The sequence below is a fragment of the Morone saxatilis genome, unplaced genomic scaffold, assembly GCF_004916995.1.
Source record: "Morone saxatilis isolate NCDOM2014 unplaced genomic scaffold, NCSU_SB_2.0 Contig7, whole genome shotgun sequence".
Taxonomy (NCBI): domain Eukaryota; kingdom Metazoa; phylum Chordata; class Actinopteri; family Moronidae; genus Morone; species Morone saxatilis.
The window spans coordinates 5,777,780-5,794,771 of record NW_023340246.1 but is presented as its reverse complement, the minus strand read 5'-3'; the positions used below and the strand labels follow the sequence as shown (position 1 = coordinate 5,794,771).

The window sequence follows — 16,992 nt, the reverse complement described above, 5'->3', positions numbered from 1 at the left end:
ACACACACAAACACACACACAGAAGACTGACAAGTAGCAGCTTAATTACCATCTGAAATGACATCCTCATTGCTGCTGATATCTATCTTAAGAAATTCCAACTTACAGAGGAGCACAAGCTGTAGGTGCATAGATATCGTGTTGTGCATGAATATAAGTTGAAACACACATACACAAACGCACACGGTGGTTGCATGGAGTGCAGTCACCTGCTGTATGTTGCTGAGGCCTGTTATTAGCTTTACATCAGGTATAAATGACTATAATCACAGCGTCTTCCCTTAGGCAGAGCCTGATGTTTAATTCTCTTCAAATGTAAAGTGATGTTTGGTTCAGCAGTCTGCTCTCACTTCTTTACAGCTCTGTCATTGCTTTAGGAGCCCTAATTAAACTATACATGATACCATAACCTGAGTTACTGTAATACCAGATTTAGACAAATAAACAGCTGGAACTCAAAAGACTTTTAATAGTAGTTAAATAGTTAAATAGTTTTTGTCATCTAGGTATAGCGTGTAACCACCATGGTAATTGCTGAGATGAGATGAGAGGAATGCTAAAAAGACATCTGATGATGGAAAGAAACATTGGCCAGATGATCGTTCTGGTTTTAAACAATCCTTCAGGTTAGCTGAACTTTTATGAAAGTGAAAACAAAGGTGGAAAGTCAAAATTTTATAAACATTTACCAACAAAAAACACAACACTGGCATATCACCTTAAGAACTTACTGTAGAAGTGAGGGAGTGAGAGATGTGTGCCTGTTTACACACCCAGCGGACACAGAGTGACATTAGCATTCATTTGGAGTCATGTTTATGTCCATCTGATATTCACAATATGTCTCTGTAGCTGCTCTACTGTGTTCACCAGCTAGTCTGCAGCTTTTTTATGTCACTGTGTGCCGGGCTGGAATATGTGGTTGAGAGACTCGACCAAAAAAGTGAAGTTGCAAAAAACCCCAAAAAGATGCTGAAGCACTCTTTAGAGCCGAGGGGAACTGTAGAGTTGGGTGATCAGTCTCGGCGGGTTTGTGAGGCTAAGCAAAATCTTTCACATTACACATAGTAGTTAGCAAGTTTTTTAAATGTAAAAATATTGATTGGAAGCTTCCCACAATTCCCACAAGCATCAGCTCCTAGTAGAGTAAGTTCAGTATGGCCAAGGCGAGTGGTTTATTACAAAGCACGGCAGTGTCACTTTGAATTTCTCTTGTAAGAAGTTGTGCTCAGTACTGCAGAGCTGTAGGCAAGCCTCCAGTATAACCCTAGGAAGGACATTACTGAGGGGAAAGTTAAAGCTACAATTGAGAAAAATGTCTATATTTTATATTTGTGTAGAATTGGGAATAAGAAATTAGCATATTTGCAAGCAGGATATTGTGAATCCTTATCCCTCTTTGTGTTCTCTTTGGATACATTTATGGAGAACATTCTTTAACCAGTAATGAACACTGTGAGGAAGATTACTCGATTCTGTCCTGTCAGTCACTCCTGGACAGCTATCTTAGAAGTTTGTTTCTTCTTGAACCTTTCCTAAGTGGTTGTAAATGAAAGGCATCCTCAAAATAAGCTCAAAAAAAGACTTCCCTCTCCTCTCTCAGATAATAAAAAGCCATTTGACTACAACACAGCCAATCCCAGCTGAGATTGATCGATGACAATCGGACATGATGGGGACCACTTTGCCCCAAACAGGATGTTGTGCGACGAAACAGACCTCTAAAATTGGCTGCTATTATGACGTTGCTTGCTTAAAAAGCCACAGCACGGTGTTAAATGCGGAGCAGTCAAGCCCTATTGGCAAACTGGTTAGGAAGGTTTTCATGCAGCCTCTTAAGAAGGTTGAGAGTATTGTGCAACTGTGAATAGCTAAAGCTGTTTAAAGGAGGAAAATCAATACCATAAATACTGAAATATCTCAACAACTATTGGATGGATTGTCATGAAATCTTGTACAGATATTTATGGTCCCTGAGCGATTCATTCTTCTAATGTTGGTGATCACTGGAACCTTGAGGTTGACATTATGGTTGTGAGTGATTGGATTGGATTTTACCTGCTAAATATCAGCATGTTAACATGACATTGTGAGCATGTCAGAATGCTAAATTTAGCATTTAGCTGTGAGTGCGGCCTCACAGAGCTGCTAGCATTGACATAGACTCTAGAACTATCTGGATGGCATGCCTATAACTTCCACAATACTTCACTCCATGTCTTCTGTCGTACTTCGCCACCTGTTTATTAGTTCCCAGTAGTTAATTATTCCATACAGTGGGGCAATAACTAGACATTTCATTTAGTTAGAAGTCTGATTTAAAAAAGTTCTATGAAGTAATGTAATATTAGAGCCAGTAAGTAACTGTCTTTATTTAAGATGTGACATGTCCACTTTTAAGAATGTTTCCATCCCAATGTCAAATTCTCTTAGCTGCAAACACCAATGTTCAAAAACAGTTTTACCCAGGGCCCTGTGCCGAGTCCAGAGTGGACATCACAGTTTGTTTTATAGGGTACTTCTCATGTCCTTGCTTGTCTCTTTGGTTTTTCTGTGCTGCAGATTGACTCTTGCCATGTTTTTTCTTCGTGAGATTGGGACCTGACCTGGCTCACAAATCAATACATGCCTCTGTCAGTTAGGGGGGTCCGTCTGCGGACCGGCTGGTGTGCATGTATGTGTGGATGTGTAACTGTTTTAATGCGTGTGTGCCTGAGCGCAAAGCAGGCACAAAGAGGGAGAGAGCCTGTGCAATTTAAAATTGAGTAGAACAATGGGGAGCCAAGGTTTCATTATCCTCCAGGCTACTGTACCCACAGAGTCGACAGCTTGTTCATAGACTGAATTTTACAACAGCCCTGAAAGCAACACAGACGAATGTGGGATTTTTTTACAGCAGTGCAACGCTCAGTGAGTGGAATGGTTCAGTGATCTCACGCTGCTTATGTGTGAATTTTGCAACATATCACATGGATCTTGACATTTAGGAGAAGCAAAATCCAATATTACTTATAATGCATTAGTGTTTGCATGGCTAAGCATTTTTCTACACAAATCAACTTGAAAATGACACTTTATTTTGTAGACCGCGTGTAAAAAGGAGTAAAATCGGCTGCGTACGGGGCATGACATGCGACAATGCATCGTTTACAGGTACAGCCCCTCTCCTGTGTGATGCTCCAAAACCTCTCATCTACGGCCTCAGCATTTCCCTAGACGCAGCCAAATGGTGGTGCATTTCTGAGGCCACAGGGCTATTTTTTCTTTTAAAAAGCTGAGGTGTCAAAACAGGTATGTCATGGTTGGATACCCTTTTTAATCTGTCTCTCTCTCCCCAAGAGGCTTCCAGTCTGCTGACAGTCTTCCTCTTTCTTCACCGCACCCGCTTTGGCTTTCTCCTCCTTTTAGAACTCATAAGAAGAGAACAGAGTAGTCCGGCCCAGCAGCCTTAAAACCACCATGATCTATTTGTTCTTATCATCCCTATTTAACTACAAGACAATTATATTTGCATTGCAGTATGGTTGTACACAAAAAAAGATTTCACGATTAGAGTGAAGACGCCGCAATAGAAGGGAGTTGCCAGGGAGAGGGGGAAGTAGCATGATAATTTAATTTTCTGCACACTGAGCAGGGTGTGTGCGCCTCAGCCTGAGCTCCCAGATACTCGCCTGTCACTCGACGGATGACGAATACAGCTGCAACCGGGCATGTGGGACGTGTACGCCTGTGTTTCCCATTGATAAAATATAAAGGACATTCATGTATGCATGTTACAACTTTAAACTGGGTACACTTTTCTTCACTGAGCATATTTGTGTGTGTATTTGCCTTCGTAGCACACACTCTTATCTGAGGCTTTGATAGTATAAACAAAGCTATCAGAAGGAGGTGAAGCATATGCAATATATTTGTTATGATGGTACCTGTGTTTTTTGTGTACACACAAATGGACATGGCCTCTCCTTCCCCACCATACTTTTGTTGGCACCATGTACCCTATGTTAAATATAATTGAACATTTTTGTCTCTTCTTGTCCTTGCAGAGGCATCGATCCTGTCTTACGATGGCAGCATGTACATGAAAGTTGTGATTCCAACTGTCATGCACACAGAGGCCGAGGACGTCTCCCTCCGCTTCATGTCTCAGCGGGCGTTCGGCCTGCTCATGGCCGCCACGTCCCGCGAGTCGGCGGATACACTGAGGCTAGAGCTGGACAGCGGAAGAGTCAAACTGACAGTCAACCTAGGTATCGTATAAACCGTCCCTGTTGGCTTACCTCCCCTCGAGTTCAAGTGGAGGTCTTACTGTTCTTGTGTTTTCTTTTTTCTTTCTTTTATTGTACATTTACTTTATGGTTCAGACTTGATATCAGACTTAACATACTAAACCAGTTTGTCTTTGTAGTTGCATGCATTGTTTTTGACTTGCCTGGACTGTAAGTTTTTCTGCCTTGATGCTTAGATGTCTTTGTAGATTTTTATATCCATCAATCTAACACTTAACAAAGTTATCCATGCTATGCAGCACATCTTTTGAACAGATCATAGATCATTTTAGTCATGCTCATTGTACAAATAGATTTTTCCAAAGACACATTTTTGCTTTTTCAATTATCTTAATAGATGGCACTGTCCTCAGACATGCATCAATTCAGATAGCAACATTTGTACTATTAGTTATATTCTGCCATCTATTCAGAGCTGTAGGTAAGCACTTGTACATTTTAGTGCTGCACTGATAGTATGCATTCTTATTATGTGGGTCTGTTCCTGTGGTCTTTTTTTTCTTTTCTTCATGATAGCAGGTTCATGTTTCTCTCTGTCCATTAGTAACCCTTGGTCTAGCTGGCATCTCCCATGCCTTGTTCAAAGATGGCACTCACCCCTTCAAAGGCCCCCGAGCCTGCGGCCCGTCTGGCAAACAGCCCGATGCCACAGCACCCAGCGCGCCTGCAGATGGTGGCACGAGTGCTACATTTAAGTAGAGTGCAGGCCTTTATACCAGTGAGACTAGAATAGATACCCTCAACATAAAGCACATGTGCACATACACACATACACAATATCTGAATCTAACTAATCTATTATAGAATGCAATGTACTCGGTTACCACAGCTGCTAAAAACATGGAACATCTGTAGTCCATATTTCATGTTTTTAATGTGCAAGCATTCAAAACAGAGACGTTTACCTTTAAAATCTAGATCAATTTCAAATTCTGACAAAATCTATTAAATGCACAGAACTTTTCAGTAACTTACACAGGACCCTCTGTGAGTTGGGTCTTTAAGGCCTCTGTACGGTGTTGGTGCTGCGTGGCTCGAGGCTGTTTGTTCCCACTTTTCTGTTGCGGTTGACGGCACATGACCAGCCTGGTCACATGGATTTCAACCTGCACCTGCCAACAATGGTTCAGTACTCTCCCTTAGAAGGAGATTTTAGTAAGAGTCAAGTAATAATTAATGACAAATTATATAAAACTGATTGATTTTACAGTACGTAGTGGGTTACTCGTAAAATATTTTGGCTCTAGTTGCTGGGTTGCAAAATCGATGTGGCCATTGAACTGCAAGCGACCATTTTGAAATTTAACAACTCAACATGTAGCCAAACTCCATGAATGCTTTTTCGTAAAATAATTCTCATGTGATGCTATTAGCATTCCTATCATAACATGAAAGTTTCAAACTAAACCAAATAAATGAATGCAGTTTAATCAGTACAGTAATATTGACCAGTATAGGTACAATATTATTGGCTACAGCATTAAACGTAATTAAAAGAATTGGATTGGGATTAAATTGGATTTTCAGAATCAGTATAGCAATATTGACCATCTGTAGCCAATGAGGCTAAAATGGCCGCCGGGGTCATGTGACCGTCCCCGGAAGGTGGCTTTTCTTGCTCTTGGATGTCTGCAGCTGTAACCTTGAAGGATGCGATTTCATCTGTCACTTATTCTCCCCTCCCCATCTAGACTGTGTCAGGATAAACTGTAACGCCAGTAAGTCAACATTCTTCTTCTGCAGCCTTCTTCCTTCAATCAATGTTTGATTATAGCCTGTGTGCTAGATGTAAGGGCAGAGATGTGTGAATGCAGGGGACTGATAAGAGGATTTCTCAGATAAGAGGGAAATAAGTAATAGCCAGAGATCAAAGTTATGCAAATCTGACTTAATGTACTCTATATATTTTAAAATGGCCCACTTTTTAAATAAAGTCTGGCAACTAGTTCTTAATCTTCCCCTGTATGCCTATAGCTACTCACTGAACATTTGCACTCTCAGACTCTATGGGCTATATTGTTTTCTCAATTACACTGTAATATATTGCTGTGCTTCTCACTTCTCACTCCTACTTTCCTTATTTTTACACATACTGCAGTATATAGGCCTGTAATGTGATATATAGATGGTACTAGCAGACATGCTCTTACTCATGAAAGGGACTCCTATTTTTTCTTATTTTCGCACACAGCCTTGTAGAGAGAGAGATTAAAAGAGAGAAAAACAGAAAACAAACACATAAAAGGGGGTTCAGGTATGTGTGCGAGGGAGTGCTTGTGTCTATTTACTGATCAAACACTAGACCTCTGTTAATATTGATTAGTTTGACATAATTAGTAAGTAATAATCCAGGACACACACATGCACACAAAAAAACATGTACTGCAAGTTCTAAAGGAGATGATTTTTTATTAATTTAGGATTTAACTGATTTATTCTTGCAGTGTCACTGTAAATTCATTTCTTTCCAATTAGAAATATTATTTTCAGTAAATGCTTTAAAATGGTAATACTTACACACATTGAGAATCCATATTATCTTCCTCATATACATGCAGTACACTAGCATTTGTCTACAGTGCCGGGTCAGCAGTGGACAACAGAAGTTTAATCACCAAATTAAAATCCATTATCTGCTCTACAAATCACATTAACTGACTAAAGAACGCTGCTTATTTGGATTTAAAACCTGCGTGTGATATTACTCAGCAGATTCAGGATTCTGATAGAGCAGCTCTGGCCTTTAAGATAAACTCAGTGGGGCTGTGGTGCCCTCTAGTGGTTGGCTAAAAGAATATCTTACTCAGTCTCTACAGGCCTATTGTAATGAAAGCCACAATGAATCTGCAGCACAATTTGCAATCATCTGTAATTAAACTAAACTCCTGCTGAAACACAGCCATTTAAGGTATAATTTGGAAGGATCATTCAAAACTACAAACCTAAGGAATATAAGCTAGGGAGAGACAGAGACAGTTAGATTTGATTATACAGAACTCAGAGACATGTCTTTTGATGTATTAGTAACAGCAAATGTTTACTTCTATGTTACTGCCAGTTGTGATTTATTGTGTTGTTTTCCTCTGTGGTCAAACCAAAACCAATTTTTTGTTTGGAAAGTGAGACTACTATTTCAAAATGATAAAGTTGTTAAAATGTTTTTAACTGTACATAAAAAAAACAAAAGCATTATTTATTCAAAATTGAAAAGTCTTTTCCTGGTTAATTTTTCCAGTCTATTGCATTTGTTGTGAAAACAAAGATTTGGTTTGTGCTCGTGCTTCCCCCGTCCCTTGACTAACTAACCCTCCTCTTCAGGCAAGGGCCCTGAAGTTCTTTATGCCGGACAAAAGCTCAACGACAATGAGTGGCACTCAGTACGAGTGGTCCGCCGCGGTAAAAACTTCAAACTCACTGTGGATGACGACATGGCTGAAGGTATTACTCTTATGAACCCTTTACTTGCTAATTTACAATATTCATGATATGCATGATCGTATAATTTTTCTTTTTTTTGGGGGGGGGGCAGGGGTGAAGACACTTCTAATATCTCTATTTAGTATTATATTCTGTCTCATGAATGCCAATTTTAGGATTCAGCTAAGTTAGATTTCATTAGGGAGATACAAACAAACATACTTCGACTTGACTGTTGGCATTGGTGGGGTTATTACATCAGCATGACACAAAGTGGATTGTTGCTGTGTTAAGGTTCAGGTTGCAGTATCCCTCCTCCTCTTTCACCCCTTCAATCCTGGCTTCTTCTCCTTTCTCTTCCCTCCTCCACCTCAGGTCAGATGGCAGGCGACCACACCCGTCTAGAGTTCAACAACGTGGAGACGGGCATCTTGACCGAGAGACGCTTCGTCTCGTCTGCTCCCTCCTCCTTTATTGGACATCTTCAGGTATGAAGTGCAATATGTTCAGGTGCACCATTTTCAACAGATCAGTGATGAACTCATGTCCTTAAGAAGAGGGCTTTAATCATTGTTATATATAATTTTAGCCAAAGAAGAGGTCAACATATTCAACTACGGGTGTCTTTGTATCTAATTTTTGAAATGAAAACTACAGTATATGCACAGATTATTATCAAAATAATCCTTTGTACTTTAAAATCTGTTTATTATGATGATTTCTTTAATATAACAGTGTTATAGGTCAATTTGCTTATTATACTACCATGGCAATCTAGGTACAATTCGAGGTATTTCCTCACTGATTATGTTTTCATAAAACTGGATTGTGTTTGCAGTAGGAAGACACAAATATTGGTGCCTTATGATCAGGGGAAATGGAGAAAAAATGCTAAGGTATTATGAATGCACTGGGCCATACCAGACTACTAAACGCTCCGGCTGGCTCACAATACATTGCAAGTTGGGTGGTGTTCGGTTTAAGGCAGGAAAAAGTGGCCCTCTGGGCACAATTGTGTCATATTATAACAGTTGCTTCTGAAAAGATTTGAGGTGAGAAATTGGCAACAACAGAATTTTGATTCATATTTAATCAGCGAGAATGAGGGACTGCTACACAACGTGAAGGTGGACATGTAAATATGCAATCTGTACCCTAATTAGTGCAGAGAACTCTGGTTTCAGGCAACATCGAGGGTTAAACAATATTCATTTTCATATACTACCCACATTGTAATGATACATAGCTGGTTAAAAATCTGCAAAGTTTCCCTTTAAATAAAAGTGTGCCTCACAATTTATTTATAACAACTCCGTCTCTCAACAACTCTCCCCACAGAGCCTTAAGTTCAATGGTATGCAGTACATCGACATGTGCAAGAACGGGGACATCGATTTCTGTGAGCTGAACGCCCGCTTTGGCATGCGCTTCATCATTGCCGACCCCGTGACCTTCAAGACCAAGGGCAGCTACCTGGGCTTGGCCACTCTGCAGGCCTATACCACAATGCACCTCTTCTTTCAGTTCAAAACCATGTCACCCGACGGTTTCATCATCTTCAACAGCGGAGACGGGAACGACTTCATTGCCGTGGAGCTGGTCAAAGGGTGAGTGATGAGGCTGACGTGTTGCTGGCCGCAGTCCAAAGACGATTGTTACATTTAAAATGGCAGCACTCATGTGGGTATAGTTGGTTTCTTAAGGCATTATGAATTTAAGAGTGCTGACCGAACTATTGATTCCAAATATCTGTTGCACCTTTTTGTGAGCTTGTAAAAGCATAAACATCATTGTGTTGCAGCAAAGATTGTTTTTCTTTATCAGTCTAACTCCCATTAGTGGCAGAGCTACGTGAGATGTTTAGGAGTTTTTCCATTAAGGTTAATCAGTCCGGGAAGATAAAAAGAGACTTACTGCAATAACACACATTCCAATATACACTAACAAACCCTGATGTCTTCATCTACTTCTCTGCCAGGTTTATCCACTATGTGTTTGACCTGGGGAACGGGCCAAGTCTGTTGAAGGGGAACAGTGACAATCCACTGAACGATAACCAGTGGCATAATGTGGTCATCACACGAGACGCGTCCAACACACACACGCTCAAGGTGGACACAAAGTCAGTCACCCAGAATGTCAACGGAGCCAAGAACCTCGACCTCAAAGGTACCACATAGCTTTCGGAGGTTCATGGTGAAGATATACCCACACATGACTTGGACTTGAGTCAGACAAAATGAAAAAAGACTTGCAGCTCGACTTTGACTTTAACACTAAAGTCTTGTGACTCCTTGGACTTTAGCTCTCTGACTTGACTTGGTATGCTCTCCAAGCCCAAGTGTTAAAAGTTGTGTTACAGGTAGCGCAGACCAGCAAACAGTCAACAGGTAGTACCTCAGATTATTACATTCAGATGTAAAGACTCTGTTCAACAGAAAATGGATGGAAACATGCAAAACATCCAGAGATGACAAATAATTGTAATTAAGTGGGAATACTGTGTCAGACTATTTCTTGGGTAGAAATAGTATGGTAAATAAATCCCATAAAACATTGTTTGTCATTTTTACATGTTAGTGTTACTAAATAGGGCTAAATAGGACTAAACAGGCGTATAATGTGTTAATTAGTGAGCTTTAGAAGTGCTAGTAGGCATAGTTCGTTAAACTGGGACAGAGACAGACTAGCTTTTTCTCCCATTTCCAGTCAATAGCTTTATATTCATCATACAGATATGAGAGTGGTATCAATATTCTCCTCCAACTCATCATTTCCCAAAATATTGAACTAAATTTTTTTTCTGTAAATGTACTTATTAACCATTACTCTGTTTAAACAATTAACATGGCGTTATATTTGGCGAATGGACTGTCACTTTATTTAGACTAGCTAAGACTTGAGAGTTACGTACATGTGTCATAAAAAATGACTTTGATTTTAGTAGCATGGGAATAGATTCAAGATTCATTCTACAAGTATAACATGTAGCCTGATGACTCCATTCCATGCCAATGAAATGTCACAAAACACAGTTCTAACTGAATTTAGGATTACTTTAAAATAAAGAACTAGCTTTCATTTAGAATGAAATTCTTCTGTTTTGTTATTGATTATCCCTCTTTCTCTGCCTTCAGGTGACCTTTTTGTCGGAGGTCTGGGACCCAACATGTACCAGAACCTCCCTAAGCTGGTGGTTTCTCGGGAGGGTTTCCAGGGCTGCTTGGCCTCAGTTGACCTCAACGGCCGCCTGCCTGACCTCATCAACGACGCCCTTTTCCGCAGCGGACAGGTCGAGCGTGGCTGTGAAGGTACAGATGACCTGTAGCGCATATATATATATATATATATATATATAGCTGCGGTGTGTGATTTATCAGTTTAATTAGACGGCTCTTTCAGTAGCCATTAAAGCGACTCTCTGGCCTTGTTAATCAGACTTATTTTCTTTTTATTTGAAAAAAGGAAAATAATTTCTTTCACTTTTACTAATAATAGCTTGTAATCTTTTTATGTTACATCAATATAGTTTAAGATAACTGGAAGTGCTAAAACCTGAATAACAAATTAAGACACCTCTTTACCCAGATTATGAAAGAAAACTAAAACAAGCCAATTGTAGATTATTTTACAAGGTAAGATGTTTATAGAAGATGTAAACATGCACTTAAACACTGTGTGCCTTTTTTCCTTCACCAGCCCCTAAACTTTTACTTTTTTATCTTAAGCCAAACTAGTTTACTATTACATAATTCAAATGAGCTGCTAATGATGTGGTATTTGTACAGCAATCTCTTTATTGTTGTTATATTAATAGATTTGACTTGAGGCCGTTTCCATTCACAATAGACTGCCATGCCAAAACTATTTGCACTTCTTTATTACCTATTAAATCATTACTTTTACCAGTGTAAAATATCATTGTTCAGATAGATATGACATTCCTTGTGTATGGTGCAGGCCTCTGTATATGACCTCTAGAGGGCAGCAGAAGATTAAGATAAGTTCAAAGAGCTAAACAGTAGCTTTTTATGGGCAGAACATTTGGCCAAAACATACTTAAAAATCCCCTGTATTATAAAACAAATACCACTATGTGGGATCTTTATTCAGGAGTTCAACCCTCACTGATGAATCAACAATGTTCCCCTATGTTGCACTCTGCCAAAGTGACAAACTTTTACAAGTTTTACAAACACTAACAATGCTGGACCCTCACTAACCTTTACTCTTGTTTTCCGCTCTGCTCTGTTCTGTTTGTTATTTTCTTTCTTTCGCTAACAAAGTTGGTTTCACCAAAGCCGACCTGCAAGGTAGAGGGTTAAACTCAGCCTCTCTCTCCGAGGCCTGCTCGCCTGAAAATCTGCTGTGTGCAATGCATCGTGGGTGTCACCATGGCAATAATGTCCCCTTGGTGGTGACTTGCTCTCTGAAAATAAAAATGAATACGCAGAGAAAATAGACAGACATTACTGGGAAACAAAACTATATATGTAGAAGTATGATTATTGTGTGGCGACTGCATTTTCATATTACTACTCTGCTGGAGTGTTAATGTAACCATACATATGTTAGATTCAAGCACATTTAATTGTAAATATGGCATGTTTTCTTCCTTGCTAACCGCTGGACTAGGTGGTCGGGCCATATTTGATAAAATTGCATAAAATTTTGAGTACACAGTATAAAGACAGTAAACAGATCAGGTCATACAATATAGATATAGTGCAGTCATGCAGTCTAAAAGCAGCGCCTAAAAGCAGAGGCAGACAATTTGTGGGAGTGCTGTGTTCTTGTATTAAAATGCCAGTTGTGACACATTACAAGCTAACATAGACAGCAGAAAGAGGCTGTCACTGCACATCCAAATGCCGTCTCTGCTGCTGATGTATTAGGCCTCCTTCTGTCTCTCTCATTTAGAAAAAAAACAACAAAAATAAACAAAACCATCATGTTTTGCTACTGTACCCAGAGTGTTTTTCAGAGAGTGATCGACCTCCTGCTGCAATGCTCAAAGCACAGCAAAATAAAATCAGAGCACCGACGTGTGCATACAACACACTGACACAATACAGATAGACATGTATGCACACAGGATGCCTGGTTGACTACCTTACCATACATTACACAGTAAATGCACTTTCAGCTGGCAAACTTGCTCTGTTTTCCACTTCAAATGTCCTTCTTTTCTTCACTTTGTCTTGCACAAGACAATTGCTCCTAAACGCTGTTTACTTGCACTTGTCTGCCATTTATTTGGACTGTTAATTTAATTTATACTTAATTTTACTTTATTTACTTTTGTTTGTTTCCTATGTGGTTATCAGAAGGGTTTCTGTCAAGGTTTCCGCTCCCCCATGTCTGTCTAGACTCCGACGGGGAATTGTTTATCTCGTTATCTATGCTGTGCGCTTGTCCTTATCTGCATTCCCTCTCGGTATAAGTATTCAAAGGTAAGAGCTATGTGTGGTGTAGAGGAATAGCAAACACACATCCACTTTGACTTTGAATACCCTCCTCAACTCCTGTCTGACTGAAGTGCATACACGAGGATATGCACTACATGTTCTCGAGTGCTCTTTATGTTTTCTTTTCTCCTCTGCTCTTCATGAACTCTGCCTGTCTAGTGTGTCTATTGTTCACCGCGTATTTCTCAAAGTGAAAGCGATGTTGGGACAGAAAATTGCCAGGACCGCTTTAAAATGGGTATTGTTTAACAGAGTTTTTGTCATTTGGTTAAAAGGTTTTTTTTTTATGTTTTGTCTTGCTTGTTCACAGAGGGAATGCAGCGTTCTAAGTTTTACTGTGATAAAACTTTTTTTAAAACTACTTGTTGGAATGATATGAAAAACTGCATGCATGTCCACCGGCACACTCTCTCAAAAAGAAGGAAATGAAGGGATGTTGACAGTGTCATCACATCAGCCCAGCTGGGGTCCAATTCATCTGCTGTAGTGTGTCTTAAATGCCGATTAGAACTAAAGTAGCATGCTGTATGGCAGCTTTTACAGTAATTAAATCAGAGTAAATGCTGGCGCTCCCACTGCCTTAGAGGCGTGCTGTTGATCCTGTGAAAACCTGGCGCCTCTGCTTCAGCTTGCCACTGTGATTGCCGCTTTACCCAGCATGAAACAGGATTCCCCAGACTGTTTTTAAGTGTGTTGTACTCCAGGTCAGGCTTCCTGTGGTGGCACTGTTTGCTCCTTGTTCGTTCTTCTAGGCCCACATTCTGTATCTCTCTCTAGAGTGCATTTCTTCTGCATGAGTCCTGCATTGTTAAGGCTCAGCAGCTGCTCTTGTTGTTGCTTAACTGTGCTCTCCTGTGGTGTCTCTCTCTTTCTCCCTCTCCCTGCCACCTATTCCCAGGCCCGAGTACGACCTGCCAGGAGGACTCGTGTGCCAACATGGGTGTGTGTATCCAGCAGTGGGAGAACTTCACTTGCGACTGCTCCATGACATCTTACACAGGGACTCACTGCAATGACCGTGAGTACTGCTGGGCTTCAGTTTCACCTGTACTTGCCTCACGTATGCATTAAAGGAGCACTCCACCGATTTTTACATGTCAAAGCCAATGTGTTAGTCACAGGGAGTACTAAACAGCATGTGAGATATTTGTATAATGCATCCTGTGGCTCTGAAGGGAGTTTTCAACAAGTGGCATGTCTTGAGTAATATCTTTTAGGTTTGAAACACATGGGCATTTACCATCCCAGTCAGGGATGGTCTAACAAAAATCAAGTTGCATAATGGCAATATTTTCAACTTAAGCCATTTAAAAAAGTAAAAGTCATGATCTGTCAGATGCTGCTGCACTAATTTGATCTCTTGCAAGTCCATTTAACTTTATGGAAGTTCAATGCTAAACTGAAGGAGTGCTCCTTAAACACAACACAACTGTATACACTACAGACATGCACACTGACATACCAACGGGATGCACCTATGGAGCCATGCCATCCCGTCTGCAACAGTGAGTACCGTATCCTTGACTGAAGGACTCTGAGGCCCTTCCTGTCATGTGCTTATTAAGCCTTTGTCAGATTTGCTGTGTGAAAGTGGAGCTGAAAGCTTCATGTGATCTTTAGATGAAGCAACCGAGAGATGGCGGCAATTGTTTTGCTGCAATGCAGGCAATTTGTCGTAACAGGTTTGCTTGATGTCCCGAGGTTTCACGTGTCGGGCTTCGGAGTGAACGACTGTGACTGATGATGTGTAAAATATCCACTTCTGCCTCAATCGCCTTTTCATAAACGCCCTTCAAATAGCTATCGTAGAAGTCGAAGTATGAGTTTATGTGTGTGTGAGTGTGTGTGTGTGGAGTAGGGATCTCTTATCCCCATGACGACAGGGGACTTCCCCTAAGTAATCACGGTTGGCGGTCTTTCATTTAGCGGTTAATAGTGGGGGCATACTGCTGCTGGGCCAGACTAATGAGGTGGTGGAGGCTGTTAGGAGAGCTGCTCTCTGTGAGCGCTGGCATCCCTTAATCATCCAGACCTTTCTGATGTTAGACTCTGCCGCTGTGTACGACTTCATATCTCTCATATCCTCCTTTTTTCTCTCTTCCTTTCTTTTTCTGTTTTTTTTTTTCGTCTCCTCACGCTCCTCTTTTTTTCTCCCTCTGCAAAAGATCTGACGCAATCGTTTCCACGCAGGGTCAGTAATCGACTCCAGTTCTCACTTGGTGATGGGAGCTGTGTGTTTATGTGTTAATTAGTGATGAGAAGCCCTCATTAATTCACCTCCTGGTGCTCCCTGAGATGACTGCGAGGGAGCTTTCATTGGTTTCCTATCGCCACAGACATATTTCTTATTGAAACACAAGAGCTTAGACAGTAACTTCTCATGACATTGCAGGTTTAAGTGTGAGTTCTTCTGCTGCTGGTTTTGGAGATAGATGTTCACCAATATTGACTAGGCTGCCCAAGCGTATAATAGCATCCTTATCTGAGCGGTATTGCCCTAAATGGGAATTTTGTAGTTGATTTTCTTTTTCTTTTGGTACTCTTTCAAGCAGTTCATTTTTATTTCCTGTGCTAGAAGTAAGAAAATAAATAACGAAGAGAAATGAAATGGATAAAAAGGCAAAGTCAGGCAAACAGACACTCCACTGGAGTTTACCTTTCAGAAATTGCAAGTGAAGTCAAGTACACAAGTCTACATGACACCGTCCCAAGATAAGGGGTCTAGTTTACTTCTCTAGGATTGACCCAATCTTCTGGTGTTGACTCTGACGGCAGCCTGTGTCACTGTGGGGTTTTATGCGCTCAGCAGCAGTGCAGTCGGACACCACCAGGTGGCAGTAAGTCCACAAGCAGGACCGCACACTGTCCCTCCTCGGTGGGAGAAAATGAGATGCAATCCCCCGAGCATGAAATCAGCTTTCCTGTTATTTTCCTCTACTGCTTTGCCTCTTGTACTTCTTTCTTTCTTTATCTACCCCCCTTCCTCCCCACGAACCCACAGCCCATCCAGTTTCTATAGTTATGGATCATAGGGGCAATATTGTGCGATCTCCTACACAATGCAGAATCAAATGTAGTAAAATACAATCTTATTGCCAAATGTTATTGTTTGATTGGAGTAGCTTGATAAAAATAAAAATGGCTTTTTTTTGTCTTGTGCTTGCGTGTGTATTCTGCTCAACTGTGCAACCACCTTTTATTCAGTGAGCACAGCGCTGAGAGAGAGAGTTTTTAATTAACAATGTGGGAGTGGAGCCTCTCCCTCTGTTTCTCTCAGTCTCTCCCTCTCTCATAGCTGGCAGCAAATATCAGTAATTGTCTGCTTCTCTGACTCCGTCTCTACCCATTGTCCAAATGAAGAAACTCGAACAAAGTAAAGTGAACATTTCTGCCAGGAAAGCCTCTCGCTGTTTCATCTGTGCCGATTGTTAGTGTCAAGCCTCCGTGCCCTCTCTGCACTTCTCCATTGTAGCCAACAGGGCTCTAGGTGGCAGAGAAGTAGTGGGGGAAAAAAACCCTCAGCAGGCGAGAACTATCTACGTTCCGTCCATTTATTCTTGTGTGCCCCTTTGCAGGGCTCTTTGCACCATACAGGCCATTTTCAGAGACACTTGGACAATCTGGAGGTACATGTCGTGCTCAACGCTGCTTAAAAAAAAAGGGTAGTAGGGGGCGGAGGGTTGGACTCTTTTTATAGCATTTTCATCCTGCTTGGTTCTGGCTCACTGCTTTTGTCATGCTCATCTCCATCTCCCTGTCGTCTCACATCCATCCCCCCCTTTTCTCCTTTCTCTCTCCCCTTTCTCCTCCTCCTCCTC

The 16,992-nt window shown here is 40.9% G+C and overlaps 1 protein-coding gene across 2 annotated transcripts in view; it reads left to right on the top strand.

Moving 5' to 3' along the window:
• LOC118341124 (neurexin-3b) overlaps positions 1 to 16,992 on the top strand; it is a 258,555-nt gene that overhangs the window by 89,012 nt on the left and 152,551 nt on the right. For both annotated transcript variants that reach the window (XM_035679318.1, XM_035679319.1), the window contains 8 exons: positions 4,047 to 4,250; positions 5,981 to 6,007; positions 7,608 to 7,727; positions 8,082 to 8,194; positions 9,045 to 9,313; positions 9,685 to 9,875; positions 10,844 to 11,017; positions 14,073 to 14,192. In XM_035679318.1, coding sequence (XP_035535211.1) covers positions 4,047 to 4,250; positions 5,981 to 6,007; positions 7,608 to 7,727; positions 8,082 to 8,194; positions 9,045 to 9,313; positions 9,685 to 9,875; positions 10,844 to 11,017; positions 14,073 to 14,192 — 1,218 coding nt within the window. The remainder of the gene's footprint in view (positions 1 to 4,046; positions 4,251 to 5,980; positions 6,008 to 7,607; positions 7,728 to 8,081; positions 8,195 to 9,044; positions 9,314 to 9,684; positions 9,876 to 10,843; positions 11,018 to 14,072; positions 14,193 to 16,992) is intronic.